Raw genomic sequence first — 26,293 nt, 5'->3', positions numbered from 1 at the left:
CAAATCCAAGTGCAGCCGGTTGGTCGGTAGATCACATAAACCATGCGAACAAGGCAAAGGCAAAACAAAGGACACAGAAACCTTGTGAACACGGCAAAGGACACAGAAACCCTGTGAACACGGCAAAGGTAAGGTAAAGGACACAGAAACCCTGTGAACACGGCAAGGACACAGAAACCCTGTGAACATGGCAAAGGTAAGGTAAAGGACACAGAAACCCTGTGAACACGGCAAGGACACAGAAACCAAACCCTAAAATAGGGAAAGGCACGTCAAGGTAAAACCAAACCCTAAAAAGAAAGGGTAAGGCAAGGTAAGGCAAATAAAGGCCAAGCAAAGGCAACAAAACCCTAAAGATAAGGTAAGGCATGACAAAGGTAAGGGCAAGGAAAACCAAACCCAAGCAAAGGCAAAGGCAACCAAACCCTAAAAAATAGGGTAAGGCAAGGTAAAGAAAGTCAAGAGCAAAGGCAAGGTCAACGGGCGTGACACAGCGGAAACACACCAGCAAAGGCAAGAACACGGTAGAAGCAACAACAACACTGTCCTCAACAAGAGACATAACAGGTAGGAGCAACAACACTGTTAACAGCAAAGGGACACAAAAGGCAGCAGGTAGGAGCAACAACACTATTAACAGCAAAGGGACACAAAAGGCAGCAGCTGGCACTAGCAAAGGATATAGTAGGCAGCAACAACAATACTAGCAGCGTCACAAATACTTCCATTATTGCAGACACAACTTCTCTTCACTCCTCCTCTCCCCCTGAAGAGAAGGGGTTGTCAGAACCATAAGAGCAGTGGCACTTGAGAAACAGAAGCTGACTGAAGCTCAGATGTAGAAGAATCAGTCATGGCAGATAGGTAACTGAATTGCAGGCAGCGGAATAGATGAGCAGCAATGTCACTCCCCCTCAAATCCGACGACGTATGAGAGTCGAGATTTGGAGAAAGCAACACCGGTAATGACAATAAAGTTGCAGCACCCAAATAAAGTTGCATCTATCTCCCCCTCAAATCTGACACTGGTAGAGGGTCGAGATTTGGAAGAAGAGAAAATGAAATAATAGTAAAGAGACTCAAACATGCCAGTCTCGTGGTAGAAACAAATGCAAGGAAATGTGGAATGGAGATGGGCATCCGACAACTGGAGAAAAGGAATAAAAGATGGAAAAGAGTCTGCAACCCAAACAAAAAGGAGGATTAAAAATGAATGAAGGTGGATGACGTGTATGCACACATAGAGAGAAAGGGATGAATATTGTATAGATAGGGTAGGTGATGTGGACAAGTGCAAGAGGTGTTGAAACGGAAGAGGCATATAGTGCAAAACAAGTCCAATAAAATAAAGGGAAAAGGAAGCCAGAAGGTCAACTCATAGGAAAAATAGAAAGAAAAGAAAGGAAAACCAGACTGTCACATAGAGAGCAAACAGGGAAGAGAAATCTCAATGAGAGAAACTCAAACACAGAGAAGAGCTTATACGGGAGCTAAACAATGAGAGGGGTTGGAAAGAGATATAGTTGAAAGGAGAGCTCGTTAGAGAGTAAAGAGAGAAACAGAGAGGTTGCTAAAAAAAAGGAAGGAGAAAGGCAGCTCAAGAGAGCAGCAAAGAAGACAGAGACCAGCAGACAAGTCAAAGAAAAACATAAGAGAGCTCGTTAGAGCTTGAGAGATGATGCAAACACCAGAGTGGCTATGCAAAGGGAACATCGGCAGTAGTGTAGCTCGGCATGACAGAGACAAGGCCGAGTAGGAAAAGGCTCAGCGAGCGGTGACGAGGCTCGCGGAGGAAAGGAAATGGCTCGGTGAGCGATGACGAGGCTCACGGAGGAAAGAGATCATGGTGATCAAGGAACGTACTGCCCATATGAAACAAATTAGGCCATCGTGGCCAAGGGACTTATTGCCCATACAGATAAAAGAGAGGAAATTTAATGGAAACAAGAGAATTTACAGCAACATGAAAAAACGCCAACGACTCTCAATTTGATAGAGGATCTTAAGGATTAGCCATTAGGCTCTGATACCATGCTAAAACATAGAGAATATTGAGAGTAGAGAGTGGAAAGTGTAGAGAGAATGAGAGTTGTAGAATATTTTCTGATTTTCACTTATGTTTCATTACTTATAATCAACACATATATATACAAGTTCCTAAGACATTAGTCAAGACCCCAAGTTAGGCAACCAACCAAGTTAGGCAACCAAACTAATTAGGCAACCAAACTAGTCAAGCCCCCCAAATATTGTAGGTGCCAAACATTAATTGACTACATAATTAACACATTAATTTACTACATAATTAACACATTAATTGACTAAACATTGTAGGCTACCAACCATTGTAGGTGCCAAACTAATCCTCATTAATTGACTATTGCTAACATTTTTATGTGTCATTTTCTTCTTTTGTGGTCTAAGGAGAGCTGAAACCCAATTTGGGTGTAGAGACTTTATATGTACCATTGATTGAGAGGTAATGTTATTGTTGAAAAGTCTAGTACATTCTGTAGGGAAGCGCAGTGTAAGTTATTGTCTTTCTTCATAGATGACACATTACGTAAGGAGAAAGACAAATGAAAAAGATATACATCCGTGATATGTAAGTTGTTTCCAAAATTAGGTGGGTGAAACGAGTGAAAATATCTAGTAAACACACAACAGGGGAAAAGAAGAAGACGAAAAATCAGGGCATTGCTTCCCAAGAGGAAGCATGGGAAGGAATTAATGGGAAGGGATGGGAGGAGGTAGTTGAAAGTGAAGTCGGAATCGAAGTGGCAGGAGCGACAGCTAAGAAGAGCTGACGAATACACATGGAGGAGATAGATTCCAATTCAAATCAAATCATTGCTGATCTTGCAAAATATGAGTTAGGATTACTTGAGGTGTCACCAACTTCTCAACACTTCTCTCACTTCTCAACTTCTCACTCACCCGTGAGCCATATTGGCCCAACCTCATGTGCACCATTCCATGTCCCTTTGCTAAGCTACCTCACCCTCATGACCCACCCTATAACAACCCACCATCTTAATATGCTTCCAAGATGTATGATCATGAGATTTGAATTCAGGAGAACAAGTTTGTTCGTGAGATTTGATTTCACGACAATCTTTAAGAAAGTGAAAATTGAATGTCACTAAACTCAATGTTGGTTAACTTAATATCTTTTGTAATGTCATCACAATGACATATATGAATAAAATGGTTCCCTACTAACAAACACACTGATTCATCCCCTAGAGACAAATGGAAGTTGATTTCTATCTCTACTTTTATTTTGATAGCTGGATCTTGAGAGTTTTCAAAATGTTGAATGACATTTGACAGGAGAGTTGTCAAGGATATTAATTCTCTTCCAGTCCCTCTCCATGTCTGCAGCAGAACTGTTGGTGGATTTTAGTCAAAAATGATTGGACAGAGTGAGGAACTATGCCTTTCAACCAGCCTAGCACAGCAAACTTTGTCTCGAGGGGATGAATCATTGTGCTGGCTCCTCTCTCTCTCAGCAAATAAACTTCGAACATCTGAACCCACTCAGAATCACCACCACAGGATCCACAACAAACGGCACCGTTTCACTATTTGCTTGCTTTTTCAAATTTATATTTTATGAAATGGCTTGATTTGACTGAAGTGGTCTCTTAGCTGCCTGTATGTAACTCCACAATAACTAGCCAGAGGATACTACGAAAATCACATTTAAGGGGTGCCTAGAAAGTGTGGCTAATCTTTAAGCCTAAACTTGTATCTCCATGCAAGATGGTAATATTTATTTATCAACAAAGTGGTAGGACCTAATTTGAGGACTTGTATCAGTTTCTGTGGTAAGTTTTTCTTGCCAAACTTTTGTTGTCAAAGAGATGCTTATACTATTGCAAACTAACATGATTAATTGTTCATTTTCACAGTTTGACAATAGAACATTCCCCTCGAATTAGGTCATCGTTAAAATACCATTGTTTATGCATAAATATTGATCATCTATGCGCTTATTTCTTAGAGAAACCTTAAAACGGATCGCATTTTGGTTGACGAGGAAATGGAGAATGTTACAACAATCGAGAATTGAATTTTCTTTCTATAAGATTATATAATGTGAGTCCCATTTTATGCTCTGCAACCCAGGATACATCCATCCATCCCTTCTGCTACGCATAGCCCATCTCCTGCTCAGAAAGTCAGACTGAAAAGATACTCAAAAACTTATCCAAAATCTAAACTGCAAAGATACTCACAGGATATTAAGACTGCAGAGCAACAATGTTGTACGTACGGATAGTACATGGTGCAAGAAATGATAAAAAGCAACAAATTAGTGCTGCTGATCCTGATCAAATCTTGAATGCAACTAAGTGGGGGAAATAGTATAAAAAAAAGAGAAAAGCAATTGCCTTAGCTCATATCCCATATATCTTACCCCAAATGTGATCTACAGCAGAGCAGGAATATCAGAAACTTTTGATTTGTAATTGGCTTTCTCATTAGCCGACCATCATCTTCAACTCACACACTAAGCAAAGCAATAGGTAAAATAATATCTTGTGTTACAGCTAAAAGAATGTTGCTTGCACTTGATGATGTACACAAAAGGCACACAATCTAATCTTTCTGCACTACTGGGTTTTTTTATGGAGCTGTTTTCTTTTTCTTTCTTTTTTTTGGCAGATTCATATATTAAATTCAGCAAAAAATCATGGCATTACAAATAAGTGGGATCGCACACACTTTGTCCAAGAAGCTTATCCCATCCTTAGTTTCATATCTTATCTTTTCCACTCCCAACCTGTGGGGTCTTTAACTTTGAGAACTTCAAAAATCACTCATCAAGCACCATGCTTTCTTAAGAGAGAGAGAAGAAAAAAAAGACTGCTCACAGTGTGGCATTGTCTATTTATGGGTGATTTTATAATTTTTGAGATGCATGTTCGTACAATTTCGTATCAAGATGCATTTATATAAAAGGAGTGAAGGGTACAGCACGGTAGAGCAAAGTTATATAATTTGATCACATTTAAAAAGAAAAAAGAAATATCACCTCTCTCAGCTTCCCAGCCTATCATGTCAACCATTTAATGCTCCAAAATAGTGCCTCCTCTTCCACACCTATATATGCCTTTCACCTTCGTACAAAATAAACCAACCCATCTATTTCAATTCTCTCTCTCTCTCTCTCTCTCTCTCTATGCATATAAACATGATGAAGGGGAAGTTTGTAAGGGTGTGTGCAAACAAGTGGAGGAAGATAGGAAGTAGAGGGAGCTTACCTTCTTCTACATGCTGTGAGAATTGCTGTCAATGGGCTTTGTGGTCTTCCATGCATGAAGAAAACTCAATCCCAAAAGATGTCCCAAAGGGTCACTTAGTAGTCTATGTGGGTGAGAACCAGAAGAGGTTTGTGATCAAAGTCACCTTACTTAATCACCCTCTCTTTAGGGCATTGCTCGATCAAGCTCGAGAAGAATACGATTTCCATGCTGATTCGAAACTCTATATCCCATGCGACGAGAGTCTTTTCCTCAATGTTGTTCGATGTGCTAGCTCACCGGTTGATCGAAGGTTTCCTCTGTGTCTTTGAGAATTCAGTTCGGTACTAACAGACAACACTGAGGTATTTAATTGATTCATGAGGTCTGTGCTCCAATAATAATGCAAATCAGCAGATATGCAGCCTTATTGTTGTACAACATGTAGAGTTGTAAAACATTTAATATGTTCTAGGTCACCAATGTAATTCAGTTCAAGAATAGTAAATTCTGTTCTGCTTGCTTGCTCAGGACTTCTGCTGTTTTTTTATAAGCATGTTGCATATGAAACAAACATAAATGAAGTGGTCCAAACTAAGTACACCAGAGCTAATATTTGATGCATACCGGATCTCAGCAGGACCAGAACCAACCAGCCAAGTAACTGAGACCAACCTGTCACAGTTTTTAAGTGGGCCAAAATTTTCAGTTGCTCATGCAATGCAAGAGCACTCAGAAACTAGATGCATATTTGTGAGTGAGAGCTCAGTTTACATTTTGGCCATTGGCAAAGCGGTTGACTGGTTGCTGGTTGCATTTATTTAACCAAAAAAGACCAAAAAAATAAAAATAAAAGAAGAGATGGAGGTTCTGATGTCTGAATTAAATGGAACCCAACAAATTACTGGTTATATTTGAAACCATAAGCATGGGAATGAGGACTTTTTAGTGATTTAGTAATTTAAAATTGCAGCATATGAACATCATATATTTGAGATTTTATGTCATTGACTTCCTACCCTGTATCAGTGTTCCAGATCCCCTTCTTGCTCTTTTATTCATTGTTCCATTAGTTATTCCATGTGGCAGCATTGGATTTGATAATATTATTTTAACTAAGATATTAAAATAACAGTCATTTCATGTTCCATATTAGTTGGTGCCTAAAATTTGAGCTTTTTTTTTTCTTTTTGTCTCTAGTATTATTATTATCTTTTGAAGTAAATAAATATATAGTCAGTTCTTGGTTAAAAGTGTGGGATCTGCAGATCCAGTGAATGAACAGCTAAGTCATTGCCTTTTATATTCCAGGTTTCAAGCCAAAGTTGCAAAAGACCTTCCAAGAGCTGCTTTCTTCCCATAAAATTCCAAAGAGGAAGGCTACCAATTAAAGGTACTGTACATGGCTCAGATGACTTAAAAATATTGAAAACTGATTACTTCTCAAAGGCCCTTTTAGCGTACCATCCAAGCATAAACTCTATCAATTCAACAGGATGTTGGACTCAATTTCAAAGCTATAATGAATCAGATTCTATGCTAGTTTGACGAGACAGGGCATGCTACGAACCAATCAAATAAAGGACTGGATTAAAACCCACTAATCTTTCTTGATCCAGTGTCAGTGGATCAATCCCTATGTCATTAATGGATTGTTCATCAGTCATCACCACAAGGGAATTGCTTGGCAGCAGCAGCTAGGTGGCTTCAGTCAAGTACTTAATGGGTGCCTCATTAAGCGAAGCACGGCAAAGCCTATCCATTAGGCTCTTACAAGATAAAGCCTATCCATCTTCTACAATCTCATCATGAAATTATACAAATTGCCTCACAGCACATAATGAATATAGACCGTATAACGAAAGCACTTGATAGCTCAATGCATATTTCATATGACCCTAGACTCATTTATATACATAAAACACCTCAAGAATGCACAATTATGTACTCTCACAAAGGTTATCTACTTTTCTCATCTCATGACATTTAGCTTACTATAACACGAACACTAATACATACCTATACAGTGGCCCGTAAAGTAAATTAAGGTGCATTCACAAATCCTGTACAATGTTTATAACCAAAATGAAAACAGAACAGTATCCTTCAAAAAGAAATTCCTCTATAACAAAAACAACCGAAAAAATGATGGCTGAATGCTGTAACAACCTAAGTAACTTTTACAATGACGATTCTGAATTGCTTTCATTATCATCAACAAAAGGAGCATGCAATACAGGGAATTAAAACAATGATTGCAATGTCATTTACACATGAAGGATTCTTGTGCAAGGTAATACACAAGTAGTATACTGCTCTCTGATACATTACATACAACAACATTGTCTAGCGACTACACTAAACAATAGCAGTGCTGAATATCAGGGAATCCAAAGCAGGAACACACAGAGCACTGAAAGATTACCAGGAATGTAGTGTTACAACTGAAGCCTGCAAGAGAAACTGCCAGCCATTTACTGCCAAGTATCATCTAAGGCCCTCAATCTAGTGCTCCGATCCTATCCCCCTGAGAACTAGCATCCCTACACCTCGCCCTCGCTGCAAAGTAAAATATCAGCCAAGCCACCATAAAGTAGACTTCCACAGTTGCCTGAAAAAGCTGGGCAAACGATTTTCCACAAATTCGAGCTACAATCCATCTTACAGATGACCCACAAAATATAGCTTCCAAACACTTAATCTGAATAGCTTGGTGCAACATTGACAGCATCAAATAACATCCTTCCTTGACAATCTCCCTTCCATTCTTCCTCGAATCCACTATGGCAACCCAAGCATCGACAGCAAATACGAATGCCACCAATGTATCCAACACGAACCACATTAACAGAAACCCAGAAATCTCCTTCTCATAACCTCGAATCCACGGAGGCATAACTGAAAAAGGCATCAACTTTAACCTGATGAAAAGTTTAAAAAACGAGTACTGGTCCTCAATTTCCCCGAAATACCACAAGCCAAGAAGCTGAGTGAGAGCATCTCTCACCGCCCACCTCATGAGAATGAACCCAGAGAGCCTCTTGACGCCCAATCTAGACCCATCCCAAACTAGACCAACAAACGAAGTAATCCTCCCGATCAGATCATTCACAACTGTGGTAAACACAACGCCAAGAACCCATGAATACGTAATAAGAAACCCAAGAATTACCCAACCGTAAGCTGCAGATAAGAAACTCACAAGAAAGAACAACGTCGCCACATCTCGGCGACCCAGCTCCAATCCCTTGATGAAGAATTGCAAATCGACGACCCGATCATCCAATTCCTCATCACCGCCTTTCTCCTCTCCTTCACTGCTATTGCCTTCCCTATCTCCCTCTCCAGCTCTGTCATCGGAAATGGTGAATTTCTCGGCTTTGAACGTGAGACCGGAGCGGACAATTTCAGAAACCCTAGTTCCGTAAGTGCCATTAAACCCTAATTTGGAGGTGGAGTGAGAGGCGGAGGAGAAAATGAGGATAGGGGCGATGCGATTGGGGCCGAATTGGGAGCGAGTGTCGTCGTCGTCGCCGGAGAAGAAGTCGTCGTCTAGGGTTCCGACTCGGGTGAGGTGGAGAAATGGACGGTGGCGGCGGCGGAGGGTGACTGGAGAAGGGGAATCCGCCGGAGATCGGGAAGAGCGGTGGTTGGGGCTGGTAGTGCCGGCGAGATCGAGGCGGGAGAGGAGGGACTTGAGAGAAGGGTCGCGGTCGATGAAGGATGTGAGGAGGTAGGTCCCATTTTCGACGACCGTACGGAAGGAGAAGATGAGGAGGGAGAGGAAGAAGAAGGTGAAGAGGTTGCCGGTAAACGATGTCGTCGCTTGTCTCAGGACTTGGGCGGTGCTGCGCAGGTGGTTCAGCCGTGGATGCTGATCGCTCATCGCGGTTTTTTTCGAAAAAAAACGTTTCTTTTTTTCTTCTGTTTTTCTCGGCGTTTTTTGTTTTTGTTTTTATTGTTGGTGTGAGTTGTCTTGTGACTTTGTGGAGAGAGAGGGAGAGAGCGCGAGCGATTGGTGTGTGATACAACACTCAGAGAAAAATCTACACGCGTTGTGTTGTAGAGCGTGAATATATTACTCACTAACTATTTCCGCCATACGACGTCGTCTGGGAGATGAATACAAGGTGAAGGTCTTATCAGCCAATTTGTCTTGTCTGATGAGGCTGCGTGTGACAGTGTGCGTGTCACAAATTAAAACAACCTTTGCCAATGCTTTATAGGACGTTCGAAAATTGATGTTTTTTTTATGGGTAAAAACTATTATATTGTGTTTTTACCAAGTCGAACAAATTAAATTTGAGAAATAGTAATTACCTTTTACTCAAACTCTTCATACAGTCGTCCATGAAATGTTTTTTTTTTTGGGGAGTACCTTTCCTATTGGAGACCTAGGCCCTTTTCTTATTGGGCAAGTACTTTGACCGTTTTTCATCATCCATGATGATGGGCCAGCAGTATAGTGCGAAAAAAAATGGGACGATATCCCGGAAGTTTATTTTGTGAAATGAGGCCCAAATAATAATTGGATGATGATAAACTGAATAGGAAATATGAGAGAGAGAAGGTCGCTAGCATTCCTCAACACAATACAACATATGTATAAACTTTTTCCTCACTTGTTCAAAGAAAGGGTTGGGGGTTAAAAATCCCATACCAAATAACTAGGTTTAGTGGGAAATTTCCGGATGCATCATCTATCCAAATGACTATAATAATTAATAAGCAAATACAAAGATAGAATACTAGCAATAGACTTCAAAACAATCAAAATTTTAAATAACACATAGGAAGTAGAGACAGACACAAAAGGAATGGCTTAATTGAAATCAGGCTTCTCTGGGTAGGTGCAGCCAGACCTTTGGATGACAACATTCGCGGCATAGTTTCCCGCTTTCACACAGTCTTCGATTGGTTTCTCTAGAACTAACTGAGATAGAAAACCTCCAACAAACGCATCCCCTAGACCAAAAACAACATAACAAGTTAATCACAATTTCAATTGTTAGTCTCTGTTATTTTAACTAATCTGATAGAGCGACATTGATACAAGCTGCTACACAAGACATACCTGCTCCGTTGGTATCAACCAGTTTTTCTTTGGGCAACCTTATGACTGGGAACTTTTTCACTTTCCCATCCTCAGCAACAACTACGGGATCTGCACCCTGAGTAATAACAGTAATCCTCTTGTGTGTTCCTGATGCTTTGGGCCACTGGGCGATCTTTAGAGCTATTTGCTCGACATCATCAGTCTGTTAACTCAATCAATCAGAATCAATTAACACTACAAGTGGAAACCATTAATGTGGTCTGGCACTAGGCAATTACCTCCCAGCCATGGACTTTTGAAAAGGTTCTAGCTTCCGTCTCATTTCCAAAAACAAAGTCCATATACCTAAATTTCAATAAATAAAAAAAGGCACATCTACATCAGTATGTTCATATTACTCTATTACTGTAACAAAAAGGATAGGAACTTACGGCAAAACTTTCTCCTGAGCATCCTTGAAAAACTCACAGATAAATGGAGCAGAAAGGTTCATTGAGAAAACCTGCAGATAAAGGGAATGGTCAAGACTGTTTCTTGCAAACGCGATTGAGAGCAGAAAACAAGACGAAATTTCAAAGATATAATATTTCAAACCTTGTTAGTTGCAGCTGCATGTTCAGCAACAAGCTGAATGGAGTCTGGGGATACAGTAAGAAAAAAACCAGCAATATAGAAGTACTTGGCCTTCTCAACTGTCCAATCAAGATTTTTCAGAGAAATCGGGTCAGAAGAATGCATTACTAGAGAAATGAATCACAAACCTAAAACACAAAGGTTGAAAGGGTACCCAAAGCCCAATTTTCTGGTCTTTTTAAATGCTCAAACTTGTAGCAGTTAGCAGCTGACAAATTCGCAATAAGTGACCTGCATTCACATACCGCACGATTATTGTCAGTCCACTAGACTGAAAATTACGAGTATATTTTACAGCTATACTAACATTTAGAGGACAGTTAGTTAATTGGAAAGCATAATTTGAAATTTCAAAACAAGCTTGATTTTAAACTGACCTTTCACCACCTACAACACAAACGGCACAGGTTCCTGTTGGTGCAGACTCATCCTCATAATAGTGAACCTAGTTCAGAACAGCAATAGGTAATATAAGTTGGTGAGGCAATTTAAGAGGAAAAAGAAGTTTTACTTTTTTGAACTGCAAAAAAGTTCCTGCCTAAGCGTGTGTACCTTATTCATAACTAAGGAATAATGCAGAAGGAAACAAAGAAGACACTTACATTAACACCAGCAAGTTTTGAGTTCTTCTTCATCTCTTCCCCATACTTGTCCTTTCCTATGGAACCCATATAACTTGTTGCACCAGGTATTTGAAGCATCCACTGCAGAAGGTAAAGAGAAATCCACACAGTGGTGAATTGATGAAGGATATAAAGGATCGAATTTAATTATCACAACAAACATTTCATGAAGTACCTGGGCAACTCGGATTGAATTTTGAGTAGCACCTGCAGAAATCAAAAGTTCAAATTCAACTCATTGTGAACGTATTTATAAGTTTAATATATCCACAACAAGACTGTTTGAAAAGCCAGGCGATGCAAAATCAATGCTGTACCTCCAGCAATGTACTCCACATTATACTTGGAAGACATTTCATCATACCTGAGACAAACATCCATGTTGGTCAAGATTTCATCCAGCTAAAGATATGTCTAACAAGAAAGTATTGTCTCACGGTCGCATCGAGGAGTGGATGACTTCAATTTTACATAAATGAAACTGTTCAGGACCTTTTAGATAAATATAGACCCTAAGCTCTCCTTACTCCTTCGTAGGCGTACATATATGATATTTGTTGAATGGAAAGAAGAACACATTTTAAATTCCATCTGGTCATGTCAGTGTAGTTTAACTAACACACGGTTCACTTTCCCTCTCCTTGAATTGGCAAATTAAGCAAAAAATAATGACCCACAAAATCTCTAACAGATTCATATCTAGTCTACAAAAGTTCACATCCTAAATACAAGATTAAATTGCTTACATGGATAGGTGCTTGTCCTCGGCAAGAATCGCATTGTTGAGCTGCAGGTCATATCTGTTACACAAAAGCAAACAACATCAGGTCTCAAATCAATCCCAGGACACCAAATTACGTGTTCCTCTAGTTCAGCGTAGTAAGCCTAAGCTTAAAACATGAGCTAAAACTACATAGTTGAGCTAGAAAAGCTCAAGCTAAGCAATAGATCAAACAGCTGGAGAGCTAGGAGAAGCTTCATGGATCTAAGGATTGAGCAAAAGAAAAGCAAAAGGCGGTTGAGAGAAAGCGACGCACTTTTGCAAGAACTCGTCGTCGACGACGGCGGAGATGTCAAGGAGGGGGTTGCCCATCCCCAATAGAATTCCTTCGTACGCCATTGGAGAGGAGAAGAAGTGAGAGAGCTAAAGCTGAAGATTTGGGTTTAACAAAGAATAGCAAGTAGCAAGATTCAGAAATGAGATCAGATCTATATTGGTAGGTATTGGGAGCCAAATGAGTAGGTTTATAGGTAGAGAGGTTTTCTTCTGTGCCTTTGCAGTGAAGTGGGGTTAGTGGCTCTCTCGCTATTTCACCAAACCAAACCCACTGGGCACGCATACTTAGGAAATGCATTTCCCACTATTTGGGATTTTTTTTTTTTCGTTAATTCTCGTATTTTGTTTAAGAATAAGTAAGAAATTATTCTTCTTTTTTTTTTTTTTTTTTTTTTTAATTTTTAAAAAGAAAAAGTTTAGAGGGAGAGTAGGTTACCTTATCCCAGAACCACAGGACCATGGCATACTAAGGCTATGACTTGAGGACTTATAGAAGAGAACTTATAGTATAGTATAACATGCTATGACTCGAACTCAGGACCTCTACTTGGAGAGCAAGCAATTGTTCCAAACCATTACACTAGTGGGTCTTTGTTATTTTGCAAGATTTATTGTAGTACAAAATGATGCCTAACATGTCTACTAATAAATTGTTTTGGGCTTTTTTATTTTTATTTTTAAAGGCAAGTTGTGTAATATTTAGTTTACGGTCTCAACTCAACTAGTATGTGAACTATAATCCCTTGTTAAATCAACCACCGACACAATTGGTTAACTAGGTAATAAAGAAAGAAATTTGAGTTATTATAAGAAAGATCCACCTCCAAATGTGCATGAATTATGAATTATGAAAAAGATCCTTTGGGTCGTTTTGCAATATAACATACTTGTGTATGTGGGGACTCGTGTGCGTTTATTTTGACACATATGCCCACATGGGAGAAGTGGATGAACCAGAGGAAACAGTTGAACTTGAAACACAATAAAACGAAAAAAATCTAGGATATAAGGTAAGGGGGAGACACATAGGAAAAACATCATGTGATTCAAATTATTGTGTTCTTATTTCACGAAATATTTTGACAGAACAAAAAAATAATACCATAGAAGATCCATGGCACAATGATTCTCTGAGAAGGCACCTTGAACACAAAATGTTTATTTTGAGAAATATTGCATAGGAAGATGAATATGTAAATATGAATATGTTAGTTTCTCCACTTTTTGCCCTTCAAACCTCTCCATGACTGGACAAATATCTTCGTAATCATCCAAGTGAAGTGATATTATTCCCCTTCAGAAACAACTGAAGAAACGAGAAAAAAAAAACGTTTGAAAACATGACTCCAAAGGAGTCACAATAATCTGTTGACTAGGAATCCAAAAAACCCAAATCCTACTAAGCAGCATCTTCTCAAAGATGATCGCAGATTGCCTTCGTAAAGTCGGAAGTTGACGATGCGCCACCAAGGTCAGCTGTTCGGAACTTCCCCTCGGCAATTGTGCTGAGGATTGCATTTTGGATCCGATCAGCTTTATCGTGGAGCTCCAAATGGCGTAGCATTGTAACCGAACTTAGAAGCAGAGCAGTTGGATTTGCCAAGTTCTATGAAATTTAAATAAAAGAAGGATGACTTAGGAGCAAATTGATACTAATACATACAAAACCTATTTCTAAACAAGGAGAGCTTAATAAGTTTACCCTTTGAAAAAAGAAACAATTCATATAAAATGTACTCAACAATATCAATCCTAATATGGCTTTCATTATCAAGTTTCTAGCTTTCATTGTCAATTTATGCTAATCCTCTTAAATAGGACCACATCAACAGTTACCAAATACCAAACGACAGGATGGGGTAGGTGAGGGTATTGAATGGACTTCTTGTGTAATTACATACATTGCAGATTGAACATCACAAGGTTCAAGAATGCTCACCTTTCCAGCAATATCAGGTGCTGAACCATGTACAGCTTCAGCAAGGGCAATGCCTCCCTCACCAATGTTGCAACTGCATAGGAAGGCAATTGGTGTCAGATGATATTTGGTTCGTACTCCAGAAGGGAATTAAACATGCATATTTTAAGCCATACCTCGGTGTTAATCCCAAACCCCCTATCAACCCAGCACAAAGGTCACTAATAATATCACCATAGAGGTTAGGCATGACTAGCACATCAAAAAGTGCTGGATTCTTCACAAGCTGCATAAGGTAAAACAATTAGTTAGCGTGACCTTAGTTTTTTCCTCCAAAAACCCCCATACTACATGCTTAATATATAGTTTTTTTCCCCTTCTTTATGGTAAATACTAAAGTATAAAAATTAAAAAATTTCCCCAAGTTTAAAGGGAAATTATTCATACCATCATACAGCAATTATCAATGACGACTTCCTCGTATTTTATGTCAGGGTACTTCTCTGCAACCTCACGACAACACTGAAAGCAAAGATCAAACCAGTTTCGATACGAGTATACTTGGGAAAACAATCAACTAGAATGTAGTTGGCAAACCTTAAGAAAAAGACCATCAGTTTTCTGCATAATGTTTGCTTTGTGTATCGCAGACACTCTCTCTCTTCCATGGGTTTTGGCATAATGGAAAGCATACTCAGCCACCCTCAAGCTTGCCTGACGGGTTATGATCTTGAGGCTCTCAACAACACCTCTCACCACCTACCACAAAAACAAGGAACTTAATCAAATTTATGTACAAAAAAATATCAGACTATGTTACTCTGCTTATTCTTTAAAGACTTACTTGATGTTCAAGTCCACTATACTCCCCCTCTGTATTTTCACGAATAGTGATAAGATTGACATCGTCATATCGAGTTTTATATCCAGGAAGGCTGTAACAAGGCCTGACATTTGCATACAAATTAAGTTCTTTCCTCAGAGTAAGGTTCAATGAACGATGACCTTTCCCAATTGGTGTGGCCATCGGCCCTTTCAAGCCTACCCGGTTCTTTCGTACCGATTCTAAACTTTCCCATGTTAGAAAACTCTGAGTTCTAGGATCAATTTGGTCCCCAACGTAATGCTCTTCCCATTCAATTGGCACTTCAGCTTCTCTGAATACCTGCACCCACGCAAATTGTGAACTGAATCAGAACTTGAAACTATAACAGAATAAATACAAACAACAGCCATCACACACCAGTAGTTATTAAACTAGGACATTGTCCTAATCATGCAAGAACTGAATATCGGCATTTAAATTATCGACATTTTTCTGGGAAATGTGATCTCTTCTTTAAATTTGCATTTTTATGACGAGGTAGCTCCCTGATCGATTCAGGAAAATAAATTCCCATTGAAGCAAACTTCACAACAAATCAAATCATCAAACTCTAAACCGTTAATATTACTACTACACGACAAAAATACTTGATCAGCCAAAAATTATTATCTTAATAACAGACTAATATCCAATGAAACATCTAAATTCCACTAAGATTTCAAAACCCTAAACACTTTCAAGTGCATACCAGTGCAAGCGTGCGTATATATGTCTGAACGCACACATACAATACATACATACAGATATTAATATACAACTCTGATGCAAAATAAAAGGCGCGCAAATGGAAAATTGGAACAGAAGAAGGCGATAGAGATCGGAGAGGGACCTGTTTGACGGACTCGGCGATCTCGGGGCCGATACCGTCGCCGGGGAAGAGAGTGGCACGGATCGGAGTGGAATCAGACGAGAAAACCCTAGCTGCCTGTGATGACGGTGATGAAGAGGATAGCAGGCTAGGGCTAGGTTTCGCGGCGCCGGAGAGAAACTGGGTCGAGCGGCTTCCGAGGGCGCGCCTCAATAGGTGGGAAGCCATTATCGCTGCTTGTGTAATTTGGCGATCGAAGAGAATAACACTAAAAACTTTTTTCGGTCTATAACTAAATGAACAGACAGACTGGAGGAATATTATTATTTTGTATTTTTATAATTATTTATTCCATTGACTAGTAATAATTTTCTCTTTTTCAATTTCTTATGTTGGAATAATAATTTATTGTTAGAGTGCTTGTAGTATTCTCTTTTCACCCAATCAAAATTAAATAAAATATATTCTCCGCCAATTGCTTATTTTCTTTTTTTAGCCTTAAAAGAAAACATTTGTTTTGGAAAGAAAATGTTAAACCTTTTTTTTTTAATAAACGAGAAAGGGGATTATAATATAATTAGACTAAACATGTTTTTGGAAATAGAAATACAATTAGACTAAACTCTTTTTTGAAGCTGATAGAATTTTGGGAAAAATAAAAGATGAAAGACTAATAACACTAAACCTAATGCTAACGGGTCTTGTTTAGTGGAAAAGGACCTTGACTTACATACAAGAGATTTCAAGTTCGAATCCCCATGACATCTTAGGTGTGTGTGTGAGAGAAATCCTCTTTCCTTTTAGTTTAGACCAAGGTCTTAAATATTGAGGGTTTCGGAAATATCGGTGGTTCAAAAAACGAAAATATCGGGAAAATATCGATATCGATAAAAATTAGATAAAAACCACGGAAATTGTGATAAAAACATGGAAATTTTTAATGAAACTTTGTAAAAAGTTTATTTAGTCAATCATCTATTATTTTAACACAAAAGATTGGAAGGAAATGCATTGCATAGTAGGTTTGAGTGATTTAAGTTGATTGTATTGTGAGCTGACAAACTCTGTGACTTAGAAAATCTAGAGTAATTAATGAAAGAAAATTAAACACCTGTAGTAATTTGTTATATAAATCAAGTATGGCTCTTTGTGGAACAAGTTGGTAGAGGGGAAAATGAAGAATGGTTTTTGTTATAAAATATAGACTTTTTATCACAAATGGTCCCTGATGTTTGCAAAATTATCACATTTCGTCCATAACGTTTTTTTGTGACACTAATGGTCTTTAAGGTTACCATCTACACATCAAAATGGTCCCTGCCGTTAGCTTCCGTCAAATTTTCTGTTAAATTGCTGAAGTGGTACGTGTGTGGAGCCCACACATCCAATTGTATAAAGCCACGTGGCTTTAAATAAAATAAAAATATATTTTAAATATTTTAAAACTTAAATCCATAAAAACAAAAACAAAAATACTTGCACCCTCTGCATTCTCACTCTGCCAGCGCCTTTCCCCCCTTGCAAAAATGCATCTCTTTTTATACAGAATGCTACCAACAGAAATAATCTGATTCCATGGAAAGTCACCAAACAAGAAAGGAAAGATATATATATCAAATGCATCCTAAACGGAGCCTTAATAGCCAAAACCACAATGAACCAACTTCACAAAACTCCAAGCACAAATCAAAGAATCAAGGCCAACAAACAGAAACGCACAAAAAATCATAAAAATGGTGAATTTGAGAGAGAACGAGGAATTACCTTAGAGTAATTTAAATTGAGTTTTTTTTGTTTGTGAAATTTCAAAGTAGAGACTATGTTGTTGGAATTGTTCTAATTCTACTGCATGCCATGTTTTGTATACGTGTTTGAAAACTTCATGAAGTTGAATTTTCATGAAATTTTAGTATGTTTTACTTTCACATATTTTCTTCATAAAGTTATTCAGTTTGGTTGTAAATTGAAATTTTGGTGAGTTCTCAAAATAAAGTGTACAAACATAAATAAATAAAAAAGAACATTCTGCAGCCTAGTCTGATAGGACCCGACCAAAATTCCACTTTGGAATCCGAGTTGAACCTTGTGAGTGTCCGACACCTGGCAGGTGTCGGGCATAAATGACCTAATTGCCCTTCTAGTTAAAATTTCATTAAAATTTTGGTTCGACTTCTGCCGAAAATTTGGCATAGTCTCCCCTGTAATTTGATCATTCCCAAAAATTTACACATGTCAAACAAGCATAAAATTATGAACACCAACTGCCAACATGCAATATTTACATTCTAATAGTTAAATACAAGTTCTAAGGTTGTGGATACGGACGGAGTACGGGAAGCAGGAACTACCCTGTGGTGGCGTACTGAAGCACGTCTACTGCCAGGGGGCGCAAAACATTTAAAATGTTAATGGACCAAAAACAAAGTTTTCTGAAAGTACATAAGAGCGTACTAACCCCATTGTAAAAACAGTTATGAAAACTAAATCAATTTTTTCATCTATACTCGTACTGAAATCATGCATCCATATTTATATCTATAAAGCCAATCACATTCTTAAGCAAACATCATTTCATTGAAAGCATTAAAAACAACTCTAATCTACCACCTAGGCGTACCCATTTTATTTCCGTCAATTCCTTAAAATCCGTCAATTTCATGTATCACCATTGGCGACACAACCTCGCAGGTCTCGGTAACACAAAGTCGACCCGAGCCGCAATTCTCGCAGGATTCAGGAGACGTTTAGTCGGCCTGATCCGCAATCCTCACTCCCACGGTCCGAATATCCCTAAGACTCGTGGAGCATGGTCAAGCATGCTGACCTAACTGAAGGCAACCAATAAATCCGAAGGCAACAGGATGTCCGTAGACATCATCATAACCAAAGGCAACATATTTATATTTGGGTACCTAAGGTGGCTTAAAGAAAACATAAAATTCTGAAAAGATTTCATAAATGTACGAATTCCCATTTAACATGAAACTCTGCTGCCATTTTATCCGATACTTAATTAGATGTCCTTTTTCTATATCCTTTGGGGATATCCAACTCGGCAGCATATGAATTGAAATATTTAAAAGTAATAAATCGAATCATGAAAAAACATCGGTCATTTCAATAAACTTATTCAAGATCAAATAACGAAATTAAATTTCATAAACTCATTTATAAAAACAAACAGTCCACTCATTGTTGGTCCGTGCTAGCTAGACCTTTCGAAGGTCCCTCCTGCGGGTCAGTCTGTGCCCGGGTGCCTGAATAACCATCATAATATTTTATTAATATAAATGCTCAATATAATATTTAATTAAAAACCCTGATCCCCAGCTCCTAGAAGTGTGTGCAACAAATTTAAAGTCGTTCCTAGGCCCACGATAGCTTTTCTCATATTTGGAATGGTTAAGAAATGACTCGGGACTCGAAAAGCGATAAATCCCAAAAAGTCAACCCAAGACCCCGTAGGGTCGACGACCTCAAAATTCCGATCCGGAAGTTCCTAGAGGTTCCAAAATGCCTAGGACACATGTCCCAAAAATTTGGTCTCGGTCGGACGGTCGGATTACTCACGATCGCACGATGGGGAAGGTTCCTAAAACCCTAGCCCTATGGTTGGCATTTTCGGAGTATCCGGGACTTCGATTCACGATCCGTCGAATCCTATATGATACTGGGATTGCCTAGATCAACATATTCCAATTTGACTATGATCCAACAGTTCGAACGTATTGAACCCGGAAATCGCGCAATAGGCGAGATCCGTTCGGGGTTCAAACGATGTCCGAATTGAAATTCGTGAGTACCTAGGCACGGCCGGCGCGCAGGTGTGCTGAGTAAATTCCGGCGGCTGGAAATTCTCCAAACCGCTGACCCAACTCCTACCCTAGGTGTAACACCTTATTTGGAACCACTTTTGTTCTTGGACCTACCCCAAAAAGCGGCCGGAATTGCGATCCCAAAATCGGCCAAACCTTAACTCGAAATTTAACCTATCAAACCTAGAAATCTCTCACATCCTGTCCAACCATCAGCTATAGCATGAAAAATAGCTAGAAATGCACACCTTATTTGACCGGATTAGTGGCCGGAGCACGGCGGACGAACGTCCGAAATTCTGACTGAAAACCGAACGGTTTTTTCGACTTTCTGCGGGATCTCTGCGGCGGATGGCGGGGAAATGGCCGGGCTGAGGTGGCGGCGTGATGCTGGTATTTTCCTGATTGGTTCGGTGGGTAACGATGGTCGGTGGTGATGGTTCGCAGGGGAGGGTGGCGTTGGACGCAATATAAGGGGGTTATTGCTGGAGGAAGAGAGAGAGAGAGAGAGAGAGAGAGAGAGAGAGAGAGAGAGAGAGAGAGAGAGAGAGAGAGAGAGAGAGAGAGGAGAGAGAAGAGGAAATAGGTTTAAAAAAAATATATGGTCTGCAAAATTACCATTTTGCCCCACTACGTATTTTTATCGTATTTTCTTGGTTATGTCTTCGATTCGAGTCCACTACATGCATATGGACTCGTTTTGTTGCGCTCTACGCAACGGTGCAATTAGAATTTTCAGATTCCTTCTCAGTAAAAAAGTCAACTTTTTCCCTAATAAAATATTCCATGGGCAAAATTATATTTTTCTCTAATAAATTAATAATTAAATATTATTTAAGGATTGGGTTATTACATAGTCTGTTTTGGTTTCTATCTCGACATGCTTCCTTAACCCTAATTTCCATCAAATTTTGACATTTTTAATTTTTCTATGTCCATTTGCGATCTGAAAAGTTTTACATTATTTTGATTTAAATTCAATATTTAGTGAATTTTCAAAGTTAACGTGTTCCAATCTAAATGTTTAGCAAAACTGAAGTTTTTGTTTTAAATTGATGGTTTAAATTTTCTTTATGAGTCTAGAGCCGAACCACCTGATTTTAAACATCCCAAAGAGTAGAACAATTATAGGAGGGGAATAGATTGGTTTTTCCTCGATGCTTGGTTCTATGCTTGTTTGAACGTGAGATTAAGGGAGTAACGATCGGGTCGAACAACTTGTCAAGTGTATTTTGGGGCTTTAGGTCTACATGCGCCAGTAGGGCACTCAAACATGTTTCTTTTTTTTTTCCCCGTGAATTTTAATCAGTAAATTATCTGAATTAGGTGTTCTACTTTGCGTACTTTCGAGGACGAACCCGCACAAGGTTAAGCTAGCTGGACATGTGGTAGGGTTTCCTGATTCTCGATGATTGTGCTATATCCCTTTTAATCTTGGTGCTTATATATAGTGATATAAATATGAATATTATTGTTGCTTTGCTCAGTGAATATTATTTGATGTTTCTTCGTGGAAATTATTTGACGTTGGGTAAATATTATTATTCATGTGATTAGATTTGAAATATTATTGTTATTATCTGTGTTATTATTCAGCAGAAATAAATGATGTTTGCGCTGCATTACATATGCATCATAAATACAGTGGTGTTAAGGGTGTGTGTGTCGTTTGATGTATATCTAAGGGGTCGGAGAATGCCTTAGATACATATGAGTAAAAAAAATGTAGAATATATTGAGGTGACGGGAGCAGGGCTTGAATATATTGAGGTGATGGGAGCAGGGCCTCTAATAAAAAGTGGAAGTTGAGAAATTCGTAAACAAAAGAAAACTTGGTTAAGGGACATATGGGCGCTAATTCATATTTTAGGGTATTCGGAGCCGCAGTGGTAAAACGCATGGTATGGGACATGCAGGCTTGTTGCTCTAAGGTATGAATTAGTGGGATTAGAAGGGAGTGAGTTCATGGCATCACTGCATATGCAAATTTATTTATCTGGTATGGTTGCATAATTTATGTATCTTGTGTTCTTTGATGCGTGACACATTGATTAACTGTGATAGTTGACCTTGAGGGGTTTGACGGTACTCTACTGCGCATTAGAATGCTCATACCCTAATAGATTGTGCAGGATTCAAGGCGAAGTTCGAAGGGGTGGGTTTCAACCAAGCTACTAGGCTTTTGTTGTTGATTTGTGTAATTAATATTTGTAAGTAGTCAACCGTTTGATAAAAAACTTAGTGTGTATTTAACTACTACGATCTACCGAGACTCTGATTTCGTGTTGTTAATTAAATTTGTGTTATTTGTGGCTTTATTTCTCATCATATCATAGTTGTAGGATTTTATTCTTATGGCTATGGTATGACTCACACCATGATTCGGGAATATTCCTTATTTTCGAATCGAGTCGTGACAAGTTAAGAAGAAGAATGAGATCAAAGAGATTTTAAAGAAGTTTTATGAGGAGTATGCCAAGTCGCTGTCACCACCACCACCACCACCATCCACTCAAATTAGTAGTTATTGTTTCTAGTGATACTACTACCATGAATACTGTGGGAACTGAATTAAATCAAAACCCTAGGTCAGATAATTCCTTCAATTTAGGGATTATTTGACCTAATTGGGAGTTACCTAATTAAGTTGGGATTGATTTGATTCCTACCACAATTAGGGATTTGATTTAAATCAAATAAATCAAATCCCTAATTAGTCAAATCTCGCCAAATTGGGGAGGAATAATTCTTTTCCATCTACGGAATTATTCCTCTGAAACCCTAGCCTCCAAGGCCCCTATAAATAGATGGCTACACACAAGGTTGAGGTACGTCAGAATTACTACTAAAACTCTGCATAAATTTTCCTCTCAAAAACCCTAGCCGCCTCCTCTCTCCCCCTCTCTTACAAAAGGCTCCGACCGCCCGGTTTACACCATAAACACATATATCTCCGTACCCTAGTTAGCTAGTGTTTTTCTTACAAACTCTTGAACTAATTTAGGCATCGGAGGGCCTTTGGCCAACACCCCCCGGGTGTGGCCCTCTCATTTGTTCTATTTTGCAGGGAGAAAGAGGCGGCGAAGAAGAAAGAGAAATCTGATCGGTGCATATTTATATATCATTTTGTACCCTTCTAACTTATGACTTGATTATGTTTTTGAGTTAAACTTGTGCTTTTAATAAATTTTGTGTTTGTTTCAGTGTAATAAGCTTGAGACTCATTAAATGCATTTTGGAGACAAGTTAGCTCAAACAGTGTCTGCAGATCTGTCAACTTCACGGATTGGACTGTACTTGCTCAAGAAGAACCAGATAACGAGCCATACATCATTGGAAAGATGTGGAAGTCTAGTTTCTAGAGAATTTTACGGTTCATGATTCCGAGTCTTCTAGAGAAAGTTATACAAGTTTTGACAACTTAAGGTCAAATTCGGCAGCATCTGCGTTATTGGGCCAAATATCACATTTTAAGGGCTTTCCGATTTTTCCTTGAGCTGGGCTGCATATGCTTGGAAAGATAATTCAAAGGGTTTGAAGATTCAGATTTTTCCAGATTTTGTAGGAGGGAAGATCAAGCCCAAAACAAGCCCACAAGCTGACTGCAATGAAGTCAATTCCAGTCTATTTTCGGCAGTCAACTTGCAAGGCCCAAAACGTACACTTGTACTGCTCATATGAGCATATATTCTTCATACAAGTTGTTCCAATGGGTGTCTATTATGACATATCCAAATTTGAGCCCCATTGGATACATATTGAAACCTCAGGCCCTCCTACACCAAGCCTGGTTCAGAAAAATCGTTTTTTCCAGCAATGGTGAAGAAAACCCACATGGGTTGGCAGCAAAAGGTAGCCACAATTGAACACCTTTGAAATCCCATGTGAAGAAAGCTTGAGGTGCAGCAAAAGAAGTATGAGATGAGATTGATTCCAACCACACTAACATAGACAAGATGAAGTGGGAGTTATGGGTTGTATTAAAAGAGGAATGGTGGTGTTGGATTTCATCATGATGTTTCTCCCTCTTAGCCCTATAAATAGAGAAGTCTTCAAGCTTCATAAAACACACCCCAAGCGGGGAGCTCTCAAACACTTCTCTAGAGCTCCCTTCCCTTCTCTCCCTCAAATTCTCTTAGTTTCCTTTTAAGTTGTCAATTGTTGTAACAAAATGATTTTACTAAATTTTCCTTCAAGTTTTCAAGTTCTACTTTAATTTTATTTGTAATGTACATTCTTTCTTAAGTATTCAAGTTTAATTAGTTTCCAAGTTTCAATTATGGTTTTTGTTCTTATTCATTATGCTTATAAGTTAATATGCTAGTTTGAATGATTGATCACCATTTAGGCTTGCATGTTAGCTATCTTGGTTTGAATTAAGAGTAGACACCATGCTTTAATTCGAATTGAACTATGTATAGGAAGAGTATGTATGGACATTCGACAACAGGGATTAGATACATGCTTGATTGTTTAAATTGTTCTTCTATGCTTAATGGGTTCCTAATGCTTAATTTTAGGTTAGACAACAAATGATCAAATTAGGGAATTAGGAATACAAGGTTAGGACCAAACACCATGGCTTAATCATACTTTAGCTAGAATTAATCCGTTAATCTAGTTGAACTTGGGAACTTATTTGCTTGAGTTATTTCTTTTTTCTTGTTTTATTTATTTTCTCTTTCATTTCTGTTTTGTGTAGGGGAAATGAATTGGATCATTCAATCACCAATCCTCGTGGGATCGACCTCGCACTTACATATGCTATACTACCAAACGGCTCATGCACTTGCGAGTATTACAAGTTGAGGATGCAGCTGAATCCATTTTGGCGCAGCTGAATCGACGCAACAAAATCTTTCCAATCGAATATTCTTGTGGGGAAATTTGCTCCCACAATGGCCGTTCCCATCTCGGTGATTCTATCATTCCCCTGAAAAACCAATTCAAAGCCTAGTGGAATATCTCCTCTCCGCTTGGCGCGACTGGAGAAAGGCACAACGACAACAAAGGTGAAAAAAAAAAATCACGACGCAGAGGAGCACGGAGCTGCTGCTTGCCGACATCTCACCACCACCGGTGGTGCAGCCTCTCCCACCGTGACCGGGAGTCTCTGACCTCCAAGCCCAGCGGCTCTCACACCGACCGTCGCCGGAAACTCGCCAACGAGGATGTTGGAAAATTCACAGCCACTGTCGTCCTCGAATCAACAGCTTCAGGTCATCTTCTCGTCGTCCCGACCACACTATCGACTTGAGGACGCTTGGGCAGTAAAGTCTGATGCCAAGCTCTGTTATTTAACACCGGAAACTCTTCGGATCATCACCAGAAAAATTGGAGGTCACAGTTGAGAATGGGTGGTGACTTTCCTGGTGTTTCCTTGCGACACCACCGGCTCTATTGAACTCGCAGACCTCCGGTCAAGAAAACCACCCAAGGACGATGCTTCCAGACGCCGGAGAAGTCGCCAACGCGCCACCAATGGATCCACCGTTTCTGCCCAGCGTCGGTGACGCCGATCCCTTTTCCGTCCCGCGACATCGCTGCCACTATCGGAACCGGAATACTCCGGTCTGTCCTTCGTCGGAACGCCAGCCGTTCCGCCCCGGAGCCGACGACTGTGGCCCACACGCAAGAAGCCAAGAGTTGCGCATTCTCACGCCAACAATGGCGTCCAAATGGAGATAAGCTCTCTCTCTCTCTCTCTCTCTCTCTCTCTCTCTCCCCGAGTCATTATTGTACATTTTCCAATAATTATATTATTATTAAATATTTTCTGATTTTATAATTCTTAATGATAATATTAACGTTTAATATTTAATTATGAGTTAATGCACTTTCCTAATAAATATTAGTATTTGATATTTATTTTGATTTAGTGTATATTCTTAATAAATATTAACCATTAATATTTTATTTCTTGAATTATAAAACATGCCTTATTTAATAATTTTATTATTTTATTAAGGTGCAAGTGATATTACAATTAGCATATAATGATGTTTTTATCATGCCCGCTAATTACATTTATCACTAATGATCAGAAAAATACCAAACGACTTGGTGACCAACCTGCAATTCCTTGGTCTAACCGATCAACGACTCTCAGGTCAATCTGATCCATGATTTGTCGGTCAGCCCGATGCATGATCAATCAAACCGAGGTTGACAACTACCCTCGGAACCTCGTGGCCGAAGGCAAAAATCTACCTCATGGCCCCGTGGCCGAGGTCGGGATTTTCACCCAT

The 26,293-nt window shown here is 39.1% G+C and overlaps 4 protein-coding genes across 4 annotated transcripts; 1 reads left to right on the top strand and 3 right to left on the bottom strand.

The window, feature by feature from the left end:
- The first annotated feature begins 5,115 nt into the window (after positions 1–5,115).
- Positions 5,116–5,768, top strand: LOC110747401 (SAUR-like auxin-responsive protein family). Its single transcript, XM_021947587.2, has one exon. It carries the CDS (start codon positions 5,189–5,191, stop codon positions 5,579–5,581), a length of 393 nt encoding a protein of 130 aa, XP_021803279.1. The 5' UTR covers positions 5,116–5,188; the 3' UTR covers positions 5,582–5,768.
- A 1,655-nt stretch (positions 5,769–7,423) lies between these two features.
- LOC110747400 (uncharacterized) lies at positions 7,424–9,298 on the bottom strand. Its single transcript, XM_021947586.2, has one exon. It carries the CDS (start codon positions 9,133–9,135, stop codon positions 7,750–7,752), a length of 1,386 nt encoding a protein of 461 aa, XP_021803278.2. The 5' UTR covers positions 9,136–9,298; the 3' UTR covers positions 7,424–7,749.
- A 508-nt stretch (positions 9,299–9,806) lies between these two features.
- Positions 9,807–12,881, bottom strand: ADK2 (adenosine kinase 2). Its single transcript, XM_088255741.1, has 12 exons — positions 12,599–12,881; positions 12,308–12,361; positions 11,879–11,925; positions 11,737–11,768; positions 11,541–11,642; positions 11,316–11,383; positions 11,093–11,169; positions 10,900–10,997; positions 10,737–10,807; positions 10,584–10,650; positions 10,324–10,507; positions 9,807–10,214 (listed from the first exon to the last, which is right to left on the bottom strand). The coding sequence occupies exons 1-12, from the start codon at positions 12,679–12,681 to the stop codon at positions 10,072–10,074; spliced, it is 1,026 nt and encodes a 341-aa protein (XP_088111867.1). The 5' UTR covers positions 12,682–12,881; the 3' UTR covers positions 9,807–10,071.
- An 880-nt stretch (positions 12,882–13,761) lies between these two features.
- Positions 13,762–16,534, bottom strand: IDH-V (isocitrate dehydrogenase V). The gene is made up of 7 exons (XM_021944310.2): positions 16,252–16,534; positions 15,381–15,701; positions 15,134–15,295; positions 14,984–15,058; positions 14,713–14,822; positions 14,558–14,630; positions 13,762–14,224 (listed from the first exon to the last, which is right to left on the bottom strand). The coding sequence occupies exons 1-7, from the start codon at positions 16,456–16,458 to the stop codon at positions 14,033–14,035; spliced, it is 1,140 nt and encodes a 379-aa protein (XP_021800002.1). The 5' UTR covers positions 16,459–16,534; the 3' UTR covers positions 13,762–14,032.
- Positions 16,535–26,293: the final 9,759 nt, after the last annotated feature.

Source organism: Prunus avium, chromosome 6 (assembly GCF_965620075.1).
Source record: "Prunus avium chromosome 6, drPruAviu1.hap1.1, whole genome shotgun sequence".
Taxonomy (NCBI): domain Eukaryota; kingdom Viridiplantae; phylum Streptophyta; class Magnoliopsida; order Rosales; family Rosaceae; genus Prunus; species Prunus avium.
Note: the sequence above shows the minus strand (reverse complement) of the source record. Positions and strands in the feature narration are given on the sequence as shown.

Coding starts and splice junctions, on each gene's coding strand:
- LOC110747401 (XM_021947587.2), top strand. CDS start 5,189: ATGCATATAAACATGATGAAGGGGAAGTTTGTAAGGGTGTGTGCAAAC.
- LOC110747400 (XM_021947586.2), bottom strand. CDS start 9,135: ATGAGCGATCAGCATCCACGGCTGAACCACCTGCGCAGCACCGCCCAA.
- ADK2 (XM_088255741.1), bottom strand. CDS start 12,681: ATGGCGTACGAAGGAATTCTATTGGGGATGGGCAACCCCCTCCTTGAC. Junction 10,508..10,583: donor CAAAAGTCCATGGCTGGGAG/GTAATTGCCTAG, acceptor TTGAGTTAACAG/ACTGATGATGTCGAGCAAAT. Junction 10,215..10,323: donor GGTTGATACCAACGGAGCAG/GTATGTCTTGTG, acceptor TTTTTGGTCTAG/GGGATGCGTTTGTTGGAGGT.
- IDH-V (XM_021944310.2), bottom strand. CDS start 16,458: ATGGCTTCCCACCTATTGAGGCGCGCCCTCGGAAGCCGCTCGACCCAG. Junction 15,702..16,251: donor TCGCCGAGTCCGTCAAACAG/GTCCCTCTCCGA, acceptor GCGTGGGTGCAG/GTATTCAGAGAAGCTGAAGT. Junction 14,631..14,712: donor GGTTTGGGATTAACACCGAG/GTATGGCTTAAA, acceptor CTTCCTATGCAG/TTGCAACATTGGTGAGGGAG.